Source organism: Pristiophorus japonicus, chromosome 1 (genome assembly GCF_044704955.1).
Source record: "Pristiophorus japonicus isolate sPriJap1 chromosome 1, sPriJap1.hap1, whole genome shotgun sequence".
NCBI classification, from domain to species: Eukaryota; Metazoa; Chordata; class Chondrichthyes; family Pristiophoridae; genus Pristiophorus; species Pristiophorus japonicus.
Genome location: NC_091977.1, coordinates 85,574,974 through 85,595,293, shown reverse-complemented (window position 1 = coordinate 85,595,293; position 20,320 = coordinate 85,574,974). Strand labels below are relative to the sequence as shown.

At 44.9% G+C, this 20,320-nt stretch overlaps 1 protein-coding gene across 1 annotated transcript in view; it reads left to right on the top strand.

Moving 5' to 3' along the window:
• The first annotated feature begins 1,463 nt into the window (after positions 1-1,463).
• The window catches only part of dock8 (dedicator of cytokinesis 8), a 464,486-nt gene continuing 445,629 nt past the window's right edge, over positions 1,464-20,320 (top strand). The window contains exon 1 of the mRNA XM_070881482.1: positions 1,464-1,663. Coding sequence (XP_070737583.1) covers positions 1,614-1,663 — 50 coding nt within the window. The 5' untranslated portion in view covers positions 1,464-1,613. The remainder of the gene's footprint in view (positions 1,664-20,320) is intronic.

Genomic DNA, 20,320 nt, shown 5'->3' with positions numbered 1-20,320 from the left:
TGCGCCATTAACAGGTGTTGATGGCCCCATTACTGGCCGCATTATCCATTGCAATGGTGTGAATCGCCGTTCAGCTTGTCATTATCTCTGTCGAACTCCCACTCTGGGTTCGACTACATGGTGGGGCATGCCCGATTGCCCTTGTCTGCCTAGCAATGTTGAATCTCTGTCCCAACCATTCCTTAACACCGTACCTCTCGTCTGTTCTGCTAGTGGCCATGCTCGCGTGGTTTAAATCCCAGTTTCTTGTCGCCATTGATACGTCCTTACTATACAGTATAAATGCATACAAGGCCCATGCTTGAGAGAAGGTCAGTCTGTGACCTGTCCTTTATTCCTAAGCACTCAAGTGATGGAAGTGGGTGGAGCTTCCCCTTTTATACCTGAAGGTCCAGGTTAGGAGTGTCCCCCACAAGTTCACCACCTAGTGGTCAATGTTATCACAGTGTACAACTTAGGTCAGATTATACATGGGTTACAATGCTGGTTGAATACATGACAGAAAGAGTAGCAGAATCAAAGGTAGTACAGAAGAGAAAGAGAACCAGAATGGCGAGAGAAGCAGAAGAAGAGATAAAGAGAGTCGCAGCAGCTTGAAGGGAACCGGACAAGTAAGAAAAAGACTCCTCTAACTCTCCATGAGCAGCCTACGGAAGATCCATCAATAATGTTTCAAGATGTCAAAGTTTTGTAAAAATGCAAAGCAACCTTAAGATTTTGTGTCGCCCGGGTTCCCTCCCCAAACAATGAAACTGAGTGATGTTAAGCCAGTTATTGGCCAGAGCATTTATGTCAAGAATGCAGAGCAATTATTCCTGGAAGCCTTAAAGGGATACACATCTCACTTTTCCAGCAGAACTTTCAACATGGTATAACCATCGTGCAGCTTCAAAACAGTCCATTGACTAACTTACTGTGAGGAACATTACAGGCAGCCCGCTGATATAAGTTCTTGAACAAACTAGCAGCTTTCAGTAAACTGCCCACACAGCAAGAAGCACAAAGAAGGCGGCTCGTTTGACTTAATCAAATACTTTATCGTTTTAATAAATTTATTTTGCACGTCCTATAATAATTCACGAGCTGTACACGCTCAGAGTCAGACTGAATGTATCTTCCGTAATGTAAATATTAGTAATGTGTACATTTTTCCATTAATACGAATACAAATGCAATACATTTTCATCGCCATCATAAGGTGTAATGTTATTTCTTTCTTTAAATGCAGTTTCCACTTAATAAACATAGATTGTTGTTTGGCAAGTTTCCCAGACTGGAGCTCCAGCAGCGATCAGTTTATTACACGGCTATTTAAGCACACTGTGAATATCAGCCTGTGTGTGTGTGACTCTCCGAAAGTGACCAGGAAGCAGATTGTAATATCATCGAGTCGATTGTAAATGAATATGTTCCCTGCAAACCGACTTCTCTCTTTAATCTCGACCTGCTGACTTGCCCGGCACACAAGCCAATCCCCTCATGTACAATTGGCTCTGGGTTGGAGAGAAAGGTGAAAATGCGGAAGTTTCTTTCCCGGCTTGGTATTTTAATCATTGGATCATAACCTTCACATCTTTCCTCGGCGGTACTCGTAGGATATAAACACAGTAACCATGGCCACTTTAAATTCAGAGCGGAGAGCTTTTGCTCAGAAAATCAACAGGTGAGATGCTGTTTATATGAATTATTCCTGGTTCGAGCAATGCATTTGGATTTTTTTCTGACGAACTTGGTAGCGACTGACGTCCCCCATGAAATGCAGAACTATTTACAGAAAGGCAGGATAGCACACGTAGACACCAGCGAGTTTCATACCGCCACTGTATTTGCTCTGGGTGTTGCTGTCTTTACAAAATACATATAAATATACCACGGCTTTAAAGGGTTTCACTTTTTTCCAAAGTCCATTTTAACGTGGAGCAGTTGCGTTATAAACCATGTGAGCCGGGTTTCAGTCATGTGTTTCGGCTAACTAGTTTGATTGTACTTAACTGGTAAAACATTCCTTCACTCGAAAGGACAGATCGATCATTGATTCGACTTCAACAGGGAGTCCACAGCTGTCAACATCAGGAAATGTTGGGAAGAGGCACAGTAATTAGCAAGAGCGACACAGACTATGAACGTATTTAAATAGATGGAGCCCTGATTAATTTTACGACGGAAAAAAATCCACACGGGTTACATTTTTATGGGGAGTGAGTTACAATTTGGAGGTATGAGTATTAATGCAGTCAGAGTACAGCTTGGCTCGGTTGGTAGCGTTCTTGCTTCTGAGTCCCAAGTTTCTGGGTTCAAGCTCCGCTGCCGACCTCAGAACACTCGGCTGAGACTTGTGCAGTATTGAGGAAGTTTATCAGAGTTGTCTCTGTCTTGGAGAAGGCATTAAGCCAAAGCTTGATCAACTGGATGTACAAGATCTCATGGGCAAGAGCAAAAGATTAACCCCCTTTAAAAGCACCAAAATAAATGATCTGCTTATAAATTGCTGTTTGTATGTACAAATAGTTGCTGTGTTTACTTGCACGAAGATCAAGTGATTTGAGACACCCGGAGGATGTGATCAGGCAGTATATAAATCCACATTCATTTTTGCTTACTTCCCATTACTAGTGAAATTTGCCTCTGTACACTCATAAGATCACTGTTGTGTACAGAGCTGTAATAAAAGTGTGAGTCTCAGTACATTCGGTGCTAAGAGGAATGCTAAAAGAGAGCACGAGAAATTCTTGGCCAGTAAAATTAAGGAAACCCCCAAGATGTTCTATAAATATATTAAGAGTAAGAGGGTAACTAAAGAAAGGGTAGGGCCTATTACAGACCTTGAGGGTAATCTCTGTGTAGAGGCGGAAGATGTTGGTCGGGTTCTTAATGAATACATTGCATCTGACGGCTATCGAGGAGTAGTGTGATATTCTGGATTAAATAATTATAGTGAGAGAGGAAGTATTAAAGGGTTTAACAGCTTTGAGGTCCAGTACGAACCGGACGGTCTGCACCTGGGCAGGACTGGAACCAATGTCTTCGGCGGAGTATTGGCTAGTGCTGTTGGGGAGGGTTTATATTAAAAAGGCAGGGGGATGGGAATCTATGCAGGGAGGCAGAGGGAAGTAAAAAGGAGGCAGAAGCAAAAGGTAGGAAGGAGAAAAGCAAGAGTGGAAGGCAGAGAAATCAAGGACAAAAATCAAAAAGGGCGACATTACAGCATAATTCTAAAAGGACAAAGAGTGTTTAAAAAAAACAAGCCTGAAGGCTCTGAGTCTCAATGCGAGGAGCATTCGTAATAAGGTGCATGATAGCTGTGAACGGATAAGATGTAATTGGAAATACGGAGACATGGCTCCAAGGTAACTAAGGCTGGGAACTCAACATCCAGGGGTATTCAATATTCAGGAAGGACAGATAGGAAGGAAAAGGAGGTGGGGTAGCGTTACTGGTTAAAGAGGAGATTAATGCAATGGTAAGGAAGGACATTAGCTTGGATGATGTGGAATCTATATGGGTAGAGCTGCAAAACACCAAAGGGCAGAAAACGTTAGTGGGAGTTGTGTACAGACCACCAAACAGTAGATGGGAGATTGGGGATGGCATCAAACAGGAAATTAGGGACGTGTGCAATAAGGGTACAGCAGTTATCATGGGAGACTTTAATCTACATATTGATTGGGCTGACCAAACTGATAGCAATACTGTGGAGGAGGATTTCCTGGAGTGTATAGGGGATGGTTTTCTAGACCAATATGTCGAGGAGCCAATGAGAGAGCAGGCCATCCTCAACTGGGTCTTGTGTAATGAGAGAGGATTAATTAACAATCTGGTCGTGCAGGGCCCCTTGGGGAAGAGTGATTATAATATGGTAGAATTCTTCACTTAAGATGGAGAGTGACACAGTTAATTCAGAGACTAGGGTCCTGAACTTAAAGAAAGGAAACTTCGACGGTATGAGACATGGATTGGCTAGGATAGACTGGAGAATGATAAAGGGTTGACAGTGGATAGGCAATGTCAGACATTTAAATATCACATGGATGAACTACAACAATTGTACATCCCCGTGTGGCATAAGAATAAAAAAGGGAAGGTGGCTCAACCGTAGCTAACAAGGGAAAATAGGGAAAGTGTTAAATCCAAGGAAGAGGCATATAAATTGGCCAGAAAAAGCAACAAACCTGAGGACTGGGAGAAATTTAGAAATTTAGAATTTCAGCAGAGAAGGACAAAGGGTTTAATTAGAAGGGGGAAAATGGAGTATGAGAGGAAGCTTGCTGGAAACATAAAAACTGACTGCAAAAGCTTCTATCGATATGTGAAAAGAAAAAGATTAGTCAAGACAAACGTAGTCTCTTGCAGTCAGATTCAGGTGAATTTATAATGAGGAACAAAGAAATGGCAGACCAGATGAACAAATACTTTGGTTCTGTCTTCACGAAGGAAGACACAAATAACCTTCCGGAAGCACTAGGGGACCGAGGGTCTAGTGAGAAGGAGGAACTGAAGGATATCCTTATTAGGCGGGAAATTGTGTTAGGGAAATTGATGGGATTGAATGCCGATAAATTCCCGGGGCCTGATAGTCTACATCCCAGAGTACATAAGGAAGTGGTCCTAGAAATAGTGGATGCATTTGTGCTCATTTTCCAAATATCTATCGAATCTGGATCAGTTCCTATGACTGGAGGGTAGCTAATGTAACAGCACTTCTTAAAAAAGGAAGGAGAGAGAAAAGGGGTAATTATAGACCAGTTAGCCTGACATCTGTGGGGAAAATATTGGAATCAATTATTAAAGATGAAATAACAGCGCATTTGGAAAGCAGTGACAGGATCAGTTCAAGTCAACATAGATTTATGAAAGGGAAATCATGCTTGACAAATCTTCTGGAATTTTTTGAGGGTGTAGCTAGTAGAGTGGTCAAGGGAGAACCAGTGGATGAGGTGTATTTGGACTTTCAAAAGGCTTTTGATAAGGTCTCACACAAGAGTTTGGTGTGCAAAATTAAAGCACGTGGTATTGGGGGTAATGTATTGATGTGGATAGAGAACTGGTTGGCAGACAGGAAGCAAAGAATGGGACTAAACGGGTCCTTTTCAGAATGGCAGGCAGTGACTAGTGGGGTGCCGCAGGGTTCAGTGCTGGGACCCCAGCTATTTACAATATACATTAATGATTTAAACGGGGAATTGAATATAATATCTCCAAGTTTGCAGATGACACCAAGCTAGGTGGCAGTGTGAGCGGCTAGGAGGCTGTAGGGTGGCTTGGACACGTTAGGTGAGTGGGCAAATGCATGGCAGATGCAGTATGATGTAGATAAATGTGAGGTTATCCACTTTGGTTGCAAAAACAGGAAGGCAGATTATTATCTGAATAGTGACAGATTAGGAAAAGGGGAGGTGCAACGAGACCTGGGTGTCATGGTACATCAGTCATTGAAGGTAGACATGCAGGTACAGCAGACAGTAAAGAAAGCAAATGGCATGCTGGCCTTCATAGCGAGGGGACTTGCATATAGGAGCAGGGAGGTCTTACTGCAGTTGTACAGGGCCTTGCTGGGACCACACCTTGAGTATTGTGTACAGTTTTGGTCTACTAATCTGAGGAACGATATTCTTGCTATTGAGGGAGTGCAGCGAAGGTTCACCAGACTGATTCCCGGGATGGCAGGACTGACATATGAAGAAAGACTGGATCGACTAGGCTTATATTCACTGGAATTTAGAAGAATGAGAGGGGATCTCATAGAAACATATAAAATTCTGACGGGATTGGACAGGTTAGATGCAGGAAGAATGTTCCCGATGCTGGGGAAGTCCAGAACCAGGGGTCAAGACTAAGGATAAGGGGTAAGCCATTTAGGACCGAGATGAGGAGAAACTTCCTCACTCAGAGAATTGTGAACCTGTGGAATTCTCTACCACAGAAAGTTGTTGAGGCCAGTTCATTCGATATATTCAAAAGGGAGTTAGATGTGGCCCTTATGATCAAGGGGTATGGAGAGAAAGCAGGAATGGGGTACTGAAGTTGCATGATCAGCCATGATCATATTGAATGGTGGTGCAGGCTCGAAGGGCCAAATGGCCTACTCCTGCACCTACTTTCTATGTTTCTATGAAAGTAGATAAGTCCCCAGGCCCGGATGAAATGCATCCCAGGCTGTTGAGCGAAGTAAAAGAGGAAATAGCGGAGGCCTAGACCATCATTTTCCAGGCCTCTTTGGATCTGGGCATGGTGCCGGAAGAGTGGAGGACTGCTAATGTAGTACCCTTGTTTAAGAAGGGAGAAAGGGATAGGCTGATTAATTACAGGCATGTCAGCCTAACCTCAGTGCTGGGAAAATTATTGGAAAAAGTCCTGAAAGTCAGGATAAATCTACATTTGGAAAGGCAAGGATTAATTAGGGACAGTCAGCATGGATTTGTTAAGGGACGATCGTGTTTGACCAACCTGATTGAATTTTTTGAGGAGGTAACCAAGAGGTTCGATGAGGGTAGTGCATACGATGTAGTATATATGGACTTTAACAAGACTTTTGATATGGTCCCACATGGTAGACTGGTCATGAAGGTTAAAGCCCATGGGATACAGGGCAAAGTGGCAAGTTGGATCCAAAAATTGGCTTGGAGGTAGGAAGCAAAGTGGAATGATTGATGGATGTTTTTGTGACTGGAAGGATGTTTCCAGTGGGGTTCCGCAGGGTTCAGTACTGGGTCCCTTGCTTTTCGTGGTATATATCAACGATCACCTGGATGGGTTGAAGAGGAATTTTCCCATATTTTTTCTCCCTAAATTGGCCTGGGTTTTTATCTAGTTTTTGCCTCTCCCAGGAGATCACATGGCTCCGGTTGGGGTGGAGTGTAGAATGTTTCAGTATAAGGGGTGTTGCAGTTGTGCGAGGTGGACTGGTTAGGTTGGGTGCTCTTTGCCTTTCCGTCATTGTTCATAGGTTTATATGTAATCTTTAGGGCTGCTGACCAAGGGCCATGCAGCTCTTTGTTGGCTGGCGCGGACACGATGGGTCAAAATGATCTCCTTCTGCACTGTAAATTTCTATGTTTCTATGTTCTACTGCAGCATGGACCAGCGTAAATCAACTGTTAGAATCATTAGACTCATAGAAATTTATGGCACGGAAGGAGGCCATTCGGCCAATCATGTCTGTGCCAGCCAAAACGTGTTCTTTTCAAAACAGAAATGAGGTTCAGTATTGACAGTTTATTTCACAACAGTTTCTCTGGTATCAGAGCCCATTCAATCTAATTAAATGGTGAGATACTCCACAATCAAACTTTTGGTTGTGTGTATCACTTGTGAATTGATTCGGCGGCATGAAGAAACTTTTAAGAGAATTTAATGACACTTTGTCTTGTTGCTGAACACACTGTAGTAACAATTATGACAACATACTGTTGTATGGTGTTGGTTTGGGTGCTCATTTCCCTTTAGCTAAACCACATGTCATACTGGTCATCAACCTTGTGATTATCACATGATGCAATATATGGTTAGGGTAGAGATAGCAGAAGATCAGACCACAATCTTTCAATCCTCCTTGGATATGGGAGTGGTGCCAGAGGACTAGAGGATTGCAAATGTTACAGCTCTGTTGAAAAGAGGGGACTGGTAAAACTTGGTAACTACAGATAAATCAGTCTAACGTCAGTGGTGGGAAAACTAGGAGAGATGATTTTCAAGGACAACATTAATTCTCGTTTGGAGGCAGCCAGTATGGATTTGTTAAAGGTAAATCGTGCCTGAGTAACCTGATTGAGTTCTTTTGATGAAGTAACAGAGAGGGTTGATAAAGGTAGTCCAGAAGATGTGTGTGTATATATAGACTTTCAAAAGGCATGATAAAGTACCACATAACAGAGGTATTTGGAAAATTAAAAGCATATGGTATTAAAGGGATGATGGAACTGTTATATATGCAGAATATAGATATACTCTTTGTGTAGTCACTGTATAGTTGCATAAGATGGAGACTTGTTTACCTGATGTTCTATCAATAAGGTTTACACTGTGTATATACATGCTGGCACCACTAGAGGGTGCAACTGGTGGAGACTAGGGTTTTCTGCCCTGGTGGCAGGGGCTGTATAAAAGGGGAGCCACCATGCAGCTGCCTCAATCTGGAGTTACAAATAAAGGACCAAGGTCACGACAGTTTGAGTACAACACATTGCCTCGTGGAGTCATTCATAGGTATATTACAGACATAACAGTAACTTGGGTATGTAATTAGCTAAAAGATAGGAGGTAGAGAATAATGCTGAACTACTACTCTCTACCAGTCAATTACCGGCCTATCAATCTACTCTCACTCATCATCAAAGTGATGTAAGATGTCGTCAACAGCGCTATCAAACCGTACTTACTCACCAATAACCTGCTCACTGATGCGCAGTTTGGGTTCTGCTAGGACCGCTCAGCTCCAGACCTCATTACAGCCTTGGTCCAAACATGGACAAAAGAGCAGAATTCCAGAGGTGAGGTGAGAATGACTGCCCTTGACATCAAGGCAGCATTTGACCAATTGTGGCATCAAGGAGACCTCATAAAATTGAAGTCAATGGGAAACGGGGGAAAAAAGCACAAAGCAAGATCTTTGTGATTGCTGGAAGTCAATCATCTCAATGTCATGACATTGCCACAGGAGTTCCTCAGGGCAGTGTCCTAAGCCAAACCATCTTCGGCTGCTTCATCAATGACCTTCCCTCCATCATAAAGTCAGAAATGGGGATGTTCTCTGATGATTGCACAGTGTTCAGTTCCATTCACAACTCCTCAGATAATGAAGCAGTCCATGCCCGAATGCAGCAAGACCTGGATGACATTCATGCTTGGGCTGATAAGTGGCAAGTAACATTCACTCCACACAAGTGCCATGCAATGACTGCCTCCAACAACTGACAGTCTAACCAACATTCAATGGTATTACCATCGTCGAATCCCCCACCATCAACATCCTGGGGATCACCATTGACCAGAAACTTAACTGGACCAGCCACATAAATACTGTAGCTACAAGAGCAGGTGAGAGGCTGGTTATTCTGCGGCGAGTGTCTCCCCTCCTGACTCCCCAAAGTCTTTCCACCATCTACAAGGCACAAGTCAGGAGTGTGATCGAATACTGTCCACTTGCCTGGATATGTGCAGCTCCAACAATACTCAAGAAAGTCAACACCATCCAGGACAAAGCAACCCACTTGATTGGCACCCCATCCACCACCTTAAACATTCACTCCCTCAACCACCGATGCACTGTGGCTCCATTGTGTCCATCTATATGATGCACTGCAGCAACTCAGCAAGGCTTCTTCATCAGCACCTCCCAAACCCATGATCTAAGCTCTAGAAGGACAAGGTCAGTAGGTGCATGGGAACACCATCACCTGCACGTTCCCCTCCAAGTTACACATCATCCTGATATATATCGCCATCCCTGCATCGTTGCAGGGTCAAAATCCTGGAACTCACTTCCTAACAGCACTATGGGAGTACCTTCACCACACAGACTGCAGCGGTTCAAGAAGGCGGCTCACCACCACCTTTTCAATTAATCAATGTCAAATTCTGTTTGTCCCAACGCGCTTCAAAGGAATTTTATCATTTTACTATGTTAAAGGTGCTCTATTAAAGTTCACTATAATCCATGGACAGGATGTGCAAAATTTTGTCTTCATGCCCCAAAAGGTTACATACCATGGAGCGTTGGAGGTCGGGGGAAGGTGGGGGCACACCCAAGGTTTGAATCAGTATTGCCATCAATTTTCTCATATCTCAATTATTTAATACAAATAGATCTTTGTTAAACCCAATGAGGCAACCTGCAGGCCCACATAATTCAAACAGAACAAACCAGCAAATAAGAAATACAAGCACAAATACATGTCGCCCGAGGGCTGTAAGTTGAATACCTGTGATCTACAAATGTGTACTCCACCATATTTCAGTAATGAATTTATGAGATTGCATTTTAAACAAACAAGCAAGTAGGATGGATAGCATAATGGCATGAACTGTATTGCCCTCCGAGATGTTTAAGGCCACATGGAGAGTACTGAAAAATATGATAATCTTGAATATTTTGTCAATATCTGAAATTAAATTTCAATTTGGGGGTGGATCATAAAGTATAATTTCCTTATCTAAAAAAAGGGAGTGGCCATTTGAGAGCTTGGAGACCACAGTTAGACTCGTACTACTATGATTCTTAAATAGTATTGAGCCTAAATATTGAAAATGACTTGCCTGGGATTATCAACATGTAGAATTATTAACAAGTTCACGGGGTTGGGTGTAAGTTATTAGCATGGATAGAGGATTGGCTAACGAACCGAAAACAGAGTCGGGATAAATAGTTCATTCTTGGGTTGGCAATCAGTAACTAGTGGGGTGCCGCAGAGATCAGTGCTGGGACCCCAACTATTCACATTTACAATCTGTATTAACGACTTGGAAGAAGGGACTGAGTGTAACGTAGCCAAGTTTGCTGACAATATGAAGATGGGAGAAAAAGCAATGTGTGAGGAGGTCATAAAAAAATCTGCAAAAGGACATTATCAGGCTAAGTCGGCAAAAATTTGGCAGATGGAGTATAATGTTGGAAAGTGTGAGGTCATGCACTTTGGCAGAAAAAAATCAAAGAACAAGTTATTATTTAAATGGAGAAAGATTGCAAAGTGCTGCAGTACAGCGGGACCTGGGGGTATTTGTGCATGAAATCCAAAAGGAAAGTATGCAGGTACAGCAAGTAATCAGGAAGGCCAATGGAATCTTGGCCTTTATTGCAAAGGGGATGGAGTATAAAAGCAGGGAAGTCTTGCTGCAGTTATACAGGGTATTGGTGAGGCCACACCTGGAATACAGCGTGCAGTTTTGGTTTCCATATTTACAAAAGGATATACTTGCTTCGGAGGCAGTTCAGAGAAGGTTCACTAGGTTGATTCCAGAGATGAGGGAATTGACTTATGAGGAAAGGTTGAGTAAGTTGGGCAGCTACTCATTGGAATTTAGAAGATTGAGAGGTGATCTTATCGAAACGTATAAGATTATGATGGGATTTGACAAGGTGGCTGCAGAGAGGATGTTTCTGCTGATGGGGGAGACTAGAACTAGGGGACATAATCTTAGAATAAGGGGCTGCCCATTTAAAACTGCGATGAGGAGGAATTTCTTCTCTCAGAGGGTTGTAAATCTGTGGAATTCACTGCCTCAGAGAGCTGTGGAAGCTGGGACATTGAATACATTTAAGACAGAGATTGTTTCTTAACTGATAAGGGAATAAGGGGTTATGGAGATCAGGCAGGGAAGTGGATCTGAGTCCATGATTGGATCAGCCATGATCGTATTAAATGGCGGAGCAGACTCGAGGGGCCGCATGGCCTACTCCTGTTCCTATTTCTTATGTCCTTTATGTTTATCTCATTGATGTTTCCATTTGATGACAACAAAAACACTTATTGGAAGAAATCTTAGAACTGCATTTTTTTTTCTCAAACAACATCATTGCTGCCACGATATTTAGAGGCATGTTAATTCTGATTGAAGGCTTCAACCACTGAAGCCCAAAGCCAAAAAGCTCTTCAAAGGCTGAATATTTCAGGAGTGCAAGAGAAAAAACTCAGCAGCTAATAACAATTTGAGGCATCAAGAGCCAAATTCATCACAGCATCAACTGATACTGCACATATTGTATATTGAATCTTTTACGCTAATAATAAAGTGTTACAGCTGAGTACTGTATACAATGAGTAAGTGTGACCTTAGCTCCTTAAACTCCAGAGTGTTGGTACAGCATGGGAGGCCTGCTTTTATACAGTGCTCCCAAGAGATGCTGGGATCCCTTGGGACTCCAACAGGTAGGCCCTCCGGTGGTAGTATGATACAGGTTGCCAAGGGTTACATACATAACATCACTGCCTCCCAAAGTCAATAGTACACTTATTTACAGGGTGAGACGATCTGGGGCTTTTCGTTCCCTTGTCGATTCACTCGGTACAAATGCAGGTGTGGATGAGTTGGTTGATTCTTCGCTGGGCAGCTGGCCTTGCCGGACTGCTGGGGATGGTGAGTTCAGCTTCGTGGTCAATTGCGATATCGATTGCCACTTGTGTGTGTATGTTGAAGGGTCGAAGTTGGTGGTGTCCACTTCGGGTTGCTCGTGGCTGTTTGTGAATCGCACTTTGGTTTGGTCCAAATGCTTTCTGCACGTTAGTCCATTGGCCAGTTTGACCTGAAACACCCTACTCCCTTCTTTGGCTATGACCGTGCCAGCAAGCCATTTGGGACCATGTCCATAGCTGAGTACAAATACAGGGTCATTGACTTCAATATCTTGTGATAAGTTTGCGCGATCATGGTACATGCTTTGTTGATGCCACCTGCCCTCCACGTGATCATGGAGATCAGGGTGGACAAGAGAGAGCCTTGTTTTGAGCTCCCTTTTCATGAGCAGCTTGGCTGAGGGAGCCCTGGTGAGCGTGTGGGGTCTGGTGCAGTAGCTGAGCAGGACTCGGGACAGGTGGGTCTGCAGGGAGCATTCCGACACACGTTTCAAGCTTTGCTTCAAGGTTTGGACTGCCCGTTCTGCCTCGCCGTTGGATGCGGGTTGAACGGGACAGATGTGATGTGCTTGATCCCATTGCGGGTTATCAATTCCTTGAATTCAGCACTGGTGAAACACTGCCCATTGTCGTTGACAAGGACATCAGGTATATGTGGCAAACATGGCTCGTAGGCTTTCGATGGTGGCAGTGAAAGTGCTTACAGACATTATTACACATTCAATCCATTTTGAATAAGCATCCACAACAACCAAGAACATTTTGCCAAGGAATGGGCCCATAGACCACGGTTTGGAGGGCCATGACCACAAACTTAGCGGTGTTTCTCTGGGTGCATTGCTCAGTTGAGAGCAAGTGTTGCATTGGCGCATGCATGACTCTAAGTCTGAGTCGATGCTGGGCCACCACACATGGGATCTGGCTATAGCTTTCATCATTACTATGCCTGGGTGGGTACTGTGTAGGTCGCATATGAACGTTTCCCTGCCTTAGGCAAAACCACATGATTACCCCACAAAAGACAGACTGCCTGTATGGACATTTCGTCTTTGCGTCGCTGGAACAGCTTGATCTCTTCATGCATCTCCGCTGGGACGCTGGACCAGCTCCCATGGAAAACACAGTTTTTTTTACCAGGGACAATAAATGATCCTGGTCCAGGTCCTGATCTGGTGGGCAGTAATGGGTGACTTTTAACTTTTGAATGCATCCATCACCAAGAGCAAGTCTGCAGGCTGTGCCATTTCCACCCCGGTGGTGGGCAATGGTAGCCGACTGAGAGCATCAGCGCAATTCTTTGTGCCTGGTCTGTGGCAGATTACATAGTTGTATGCAGACAGCGTGAGTGCCCATCTTTGGATGCGGGCAGATGCATTGGTGTTAATCCCTTTGCTCTCTGAGAATAGCGATATGAGCGGCTTATGGTCAGTTTCTAGCTCAAACTTGAGGCCAAACAGATACTGGTGCATTTTTTTCACCCCGTAAACGCATGCCAGAGCTTCTTTTTCAATCATGCTGTAAGGCCTTTCGGCCTTGGACAAACTCCTGGATGCATAGGCGACCGGTTGCGATGTTCCCGATTTGTTAGCCTGTTGTAACACACACCCGACTCCCCATCGCAAGCTAGCACTAATCGTTTACATTGGTTATACAGAACAAGCAGTTTGCTGGAACATAACAGATTTCGGGCTTTCTCAAAAGCAGCCTGTTATGATTTACCCCATACCCAGTCATCTCCCTTGCGCAGTAGCACATGTAGGGGTTGTAGCAAGGTGCTTAACCCGGGTAGGAAATTAACGAAATAGTTGAGGAGTCCCAGGAACGACCGCAGCTCCGTCACGTTCTGTGGTCTCGGCGCGTTCTTGATGGCTTCCATCTTGGCGTCGGTGAGTCTGATGCCATCTGCTGTGATCCTTCTTCTGAAGAACTCAACCTCTGGCGCCAGGAAAACACACTTCGATCATTTCAACCTGAGCCCCATGTGATCTAGCGACTTAGAACCTCTTCCAGGTTCTGCAAGTGTTCGATGGTGTTCCGACCTGTGACCAGTGTGTCGTCCTGGAAGACCACGGTATGCGGAACCAACTTTAGCAGGCTCTCCATGTTCTGTATTGGAAAATTGCCGCGACCAAACGAATCCCAAACGGGCATCTATTGTAGATGAACAGACCTTTGTGCGTGTTGATGCAGGTGAGGCCTTTCGAAAATTCCTCCAGCTCCTGCATCATGTAGGCCGAGGTCAGGTCCAACTTGGTGAATGTCTTTTCTCCAACTAGGGTCGCAAATAGGTCGTCTGCCTTGGGTAGCGGGTACTGGTCCTGTAGCGAAAAACAGTTACTTTATAGACCCCACAAATTCTGACTGTGTCGTCGCCTTTGAGAACCGGAACAATCAGACTGGGCCACTCGTTGAACTTCACCGGCGTGATGATGCCTTCTCGCTGCAGTCTGTCCAGTTCAATTTCCACTTTCTCTTGCATCATATATGGCACTGCCCATGCCTTGTGGTGGATGGGTGGTGTACCAGGAACCAAGTGGATCTGCACTATCGCCCCCGAGGAACTTCCAATGCCTGGCTCAAACAATGACGATAACCTGCTCAGAACCTGGGTACATGAGGCGTTGTCGACCGACAAAAGCGCTCGGATGTCATCCCAATTCCAGCGGATTTTTCCCAGCCAGCTTCTGCTTAACAGTGTGGGGCCATCTACTGGCACAATCCATAGTGGGAATTCGTGCACTACTCCATCATAGGAGACTTTTACTTCTGCGCTGCTAATAACCGGGATCAGCTCTTTGGTGTAAGTTCTTAGCTTGGTGTGAATGAGGCTAAACTTGGGCCTGTGTGCCTTGTTGTACCACAGCGTGTCGAAAGCCTTTTTGCTCATGCTAGACTGACTCGCACCCGTTTCCAGTTCCATGAATACTGGAATTCCATTCAGTTCAACTTTTAACATGATCGGTGGACATTTTGTGGTGAAGGTGTGTACCCCGTATACTTCTGCCTCCTCGGTTCGAGTCTCTAGTTCAGCCTGATGCACCATGGATCGATCTTCCTCTGCAACGTGGTGGTTTGCAGGGTTTGCAGCTTGTCTGCACATTCACTGGAGGTGTCCCATTGTTCCACAGCCTTTGCACGCATAGTGTTTGAAGCGGCATTGATGGGCTCGATGATCACCTCCGCAGCGCCAACAAGGTGTTAACTGCCTCGCATTAACGATTGATGGCAGACTCTCGGTCATCTGAGGTCGTGCAGCTGCCGTCGTGTACGTTCTGCCATATGCATTCCTGCCTGAAAACGACGTTACTTTGTGTACAGTACTTGCCAAAACCTCTTTATGCTGTGAAATTTGTCTGGTGTTATCGCCGGTGGACATAAATGCCTGGGCTATCGTTATGGCTTTGCTCAGATTCGGTGTTTCAACAGTCAGTAGTTTGCGAAGGATAACCTCATGGCCAATGCCAAGTACAAGAATGTCTCTTAGCATTTGCTCAAGGAATCCATCAAATTCGCAATGTCCTGCAAGGAGCCTTAGTTTGGCGACGTAGCTCCCCACTTCCTGGCCTTCAGATTGTTGACAATAGTAGAACCGATACCTTGCCATCAAAACGCTTTCCTTCGGATTTAGGTGCTCCCGGACCAGCGTACACAGTTCTTCATAGGATTTGGTTGTTGGTTTCACCGGAGCTAGAAGATTCTTCATGAGGTCATAGGTTGTTGCCCTACAGATGGTCAGGAGAATCACCCTTCGTTTGGCAGCGTTCTCGTCCCCTTCCAGCTCGTTGGCCATGAAGTATTGGTCGAGTCGCTCCATGAAGGCCTCCCAATCGTCCCCTTCTGAAAATTTCTCCAGGATACCAACAGTTCTTTGCATTTTCGCATGGTTGTTTGTTATCTTGTTGCCAATTGTTATGCTCATAATAAAGTGATACAACTGAGTACTGTATGCAATGAATAAGTGTAACCTTAGCTCCTTTAATTAAACTCCAGAGTGTTGGTACAGCATGGGAGGCCTGCTTATATACAGTCCTCCCAAGGGATGCTGGGATCCCTTGGGACTCCAACAGGTAGGCCCTCTGGTGGTGGTATGATACAGGTTGCCAAGGATTACATACATAAGAGTCCATGACTACATTCTAAATTTTATGTATTAACATTCAAGGATCCTTTTATAACTATTTAATAGCTTGTCTAAATGTGGTTTCTCAAAGGGATTGGATGTAAAGCATTTGATTGTATTATCCAGCTTTTTATTAGGTTTGGGTATCAAGGGATATGGATCAAAGGTGAGTAAATGAAACTGAGGTACGGATCAGCCATGATCTAATTGAATGGCAGACTAGGCTTGAGGGCTGATTGGCCTTGTCCTGTTGCTATGTTCCTTTTAACTGGCCATTCGCCCTGGTATGGCCCTCAACAAGGCTCCCTCAAGTCCAAAGGGTGCAGACTTGAATGGCTGTGGTGGACAACTGGTTTAGCCATTCACCATCAGGTCAACTGGCTGGACCATATTAAGCATTATCGGGTCCTACTCTTGTCTGCCAAAACTGTTCACTATTCCAGGATCATTCTGGAATGCAAAGATAACCCCCGACTACTATTCTCTACTTCTAACCATCTCCTTAAACCCCTCTTCCCTGTCTCCACAACACTCAGCACCAACAACAAGTGCAAGGAGCTCATGGACTTCTTTGTCTCAAAGATTGAGATCGTCCGATCAGCTGCCTCCGCCGCTTCCCTTCCTTTCCCTAACCAAACTGGGCCAAACTGCCTCTGAGGTTCTCCCATGCCCTAGCCCTAAACTCACATCTTTCTCCAATTTCTCTTTCATCTCCCCTCTTGACCTCTCCACGCCCAACTTGTCCATGAGATCCACTTCCTGCTCCCTTGACCCTATTCCCAATAAACTGCTGACCACCCAATTTCTTTTCTGACTCCAATGCTAGCTAACATTGTTAATGGTTCTCTCTCCTCGGGTACGGTCCCCCTCTCCTTCAAATCTGCCGTCATCACCCCTCACAAAAAACCAACCCTTGAACCCACTGTGCTTACAAGCTACCGCCCCATCTACAACTTCCCTTTCCTCTCCAAAGTCCTTGAATGTGTTGTCGCTTCCCAAATCCATGCCCATCTTTCCTGGAACTCCATGTTTGAATCTTTCAATCTGGTTTCTGCCCCTGCCACAGTACCGAAACGGCTCTCATCAAAGTCACAAATGACTGTGACAAAGGTTACCTATCCTTCCTCATCCTTCTCGACCTGTCTGCAGCCTTTGACACGGTTAACCACTCCATCCTCCTCCAACACCTCTCCACCATCGTCCAGCTGGGTGGGACTGGACTTGCCTGTTTCCATTCTTATCCATCTAATCGTGGCCAGAAAATCAACTGCAATGGCTTCTCTTCCACATTGTTACCTCTGGTGCCCCTCAAGGATCTATCCTTGGCCCTCTCCTAATTCTCATCTATATGCTTCCCCTTGGTGACCTCATCAGAAAGCACATAATCAGTTTCCACATGTACGCTGATAACACCCAGTTCTACCTCACAACCACTTCTCTCAACCACTCCATGGTCTCTAAATTATCAGATTGCTTGTCTGACATCCAGTACTGGATGAGCAGAAATTTTCTCAAATTAAATATTGGAAAGACTGAAGCCATTGTCTTTGGTTCCCGCCACAAACTGCATTCCCTAGCCACCGACTCCATCACTCTCCCTAGCATCTGAAGCTGAACCAGACTATTCGCAACCTACGTGTCATATTTGACCCTGAAATGACCTACCGGGCACATATCCATGGCATAACTAAAACCTCCTATTTCCACCTCCATAACACTGCCCATCTCTGACCCTGCCTCAGCTCATCTGCTGCTGAAACCCTCATCCATGCCTTTGTTACCTCTAGACTTGACTACTCCAACACACTCCTGGCTGGCCTCCAACATTCTACCCTACATAAACTTGAGGTCATCCAAAACTCGGTCACCCGTGTGCTAACTCGCACCAAGTCCCACTCACCCATCACCCCTGTGCTCGCTGACCTACATTGGCTCCTGGTTAAGCATCGCTTTGATTTTGAAATTCTCATCCTTGTTTACAAATCCCTCCATGGCCTCGCCCCTCCCTATTTCTGCAATCTTCATCAGCCCCACAACCGCCCAAGATATCTATGCTCCTCAAATTCTGCCTCTTGGGCATCCCTGATTATAACTATTCAATCGTCAGTGGCCGTGACTTCAGTTGTTTGGGCCCTAAGCTCTGGAACTCCCTCCCTAAGCCTCTCTGCCTCTCTATCTCTCTATCTCTCTATCTCTCTTTCCTCCTTTGAGACGCTCCTTAAAACCTACCTCTTTGACCAAACTTTTGGTCATCTGTCGTAATTTCTTCTTATCTGGCTCGGTGTCAATTTATCTTTTTGTCTTGTAACACTCCTGTGAAGCGCTTTGGGACATTTTACTACATTAAAGGCGCAAGTTGTTGTTGTTAACTAAGAAGATTTCCTGAATGGGAGGCAACACTCAATTCAAAGGGACTAGCACTCCACTAAAATAAGATATATTTATTAAAAATAATATGTAGGGCATGATGCACAACATCCTCTGTGGCTGTGATTTAAAAGGAAATGGCATCAGAGAGGAAGAATTGACCAGCACAAAGTGCTTACCTCACTTCCATAGCATTTTATTCCTAGCAGATGTCTACCATTCAAGGAAAAAGAAAGTTACATGGAAGGCATTTAAACATCATTCACGCTTTGTTTAAGTTGAATTTGCACCTTGTTACACACAGATGTAATGCTGCCAACTCTGCCCGTAGCCTGCTCAAAAATGTACATCAAGTGTGTTATGTATTTAACCCCTTGCAACCTGTATTACACTACCACCAGAGGGCCTACCTGTTGGAGTCCCAAGGGATCCCAGCATTCCTTGGAAGCACGGTATATAAGCAGGCCATCCATGAGGTACCTGCACTCTGGAATCTTATTAAAGGAGCTAAGGACACACTTGCTCATTATACACAGTAATCAGTTGCATCTTTTATTGTGAATGCATCAATTGGCGACAAGGTAACGAACAACCGCACGAAAATGCAAAGAACAGTTGTTATCTTGGAGAAGTTCTCAGAGGGGGATGATTGGGAGGCCTTCGTGGAGAGAGTCGACTAATAGTTTGTGGCCAACAAGCTGGAAGGGGACGAGAACGCTGCCAAACGAAGGGCGATCCTCCTAACTGTCTGTGGGGCAACAACCTATGGCCTCATGAAGAATCTCCTAGCTCCGGCAAAACCAACAGCTAAGTTCTATGAAGAATTGTGTACGCTGGTCCGGGTGCACCTAAATCCTAAGGAAAGCGTTTTGATGGCGAGATATCGGTTCTACACGTGTCAACGATTGGAGGGCCAGGAAGTGGCGAGCTATGTCGCCGAACTAAGGACATTGCGAATTTGAGGGATTCCTAGCAAAAATGCTTAGAGACTTTTTTGTACTGGGCATTGGCCATGAGGTAATCCTTCGCAAACTGTTGACTGTTGAAACTCCAAATCTAAGCAAAGCCATAACGATAGCCCAGGCATTTATGTCCACCAGCAATAACACCAAACAGATTTTGCAAAGTAAAGAAGTTTCGGCCAGTACTGTGCACAAAGTAACGTCGATTTCGACAGGAATATACATGGCAGAACGTGCACGCCAGCTACTGCTGCCCGACCTCAGATGACCCAGAGTCCACCATCAATCGTTAATGCGAGGCAGTTAACACCTTGTTGGCCCCATCAATGCCGCTTCAAGCACTATGCATGCAACGGTTGCAGAACAATGGGACACCTCCAGCAAATGTGCAGGCGAGCTGCAAACCCTGCAAACCACTCCACATTGCAGAGGAAGATCGATCCACTGTGGATCAGGCTGAATTGGAGTCTCATACCGAGGGGGCAGAAGTGTACGGGGTACACACATTCACCACAAAATGTCCACCAATAATGTTGAAAGTTGAACTGAATGGAATTCCAGTATCTATGGAACTGGGCACGGGTGCGAGTCAGTCCATAATGAGTAAAAAGGCCTTCGACAGGCTGTGGGGCAACAAGGCACACAGGCCCAAGCTCAGCCCCATTCACACCAAACTAAGGACTTGCACCAAGGAACTGATCCCTGTAATTGGCAGTGCAGAAGTCAATGTCTCCTGTGATGGAGCAGTACATGAGTTCCCGCTATGGATTGTGCCAGGGGATGGCCTCACATTGTTAGGCAGAAGC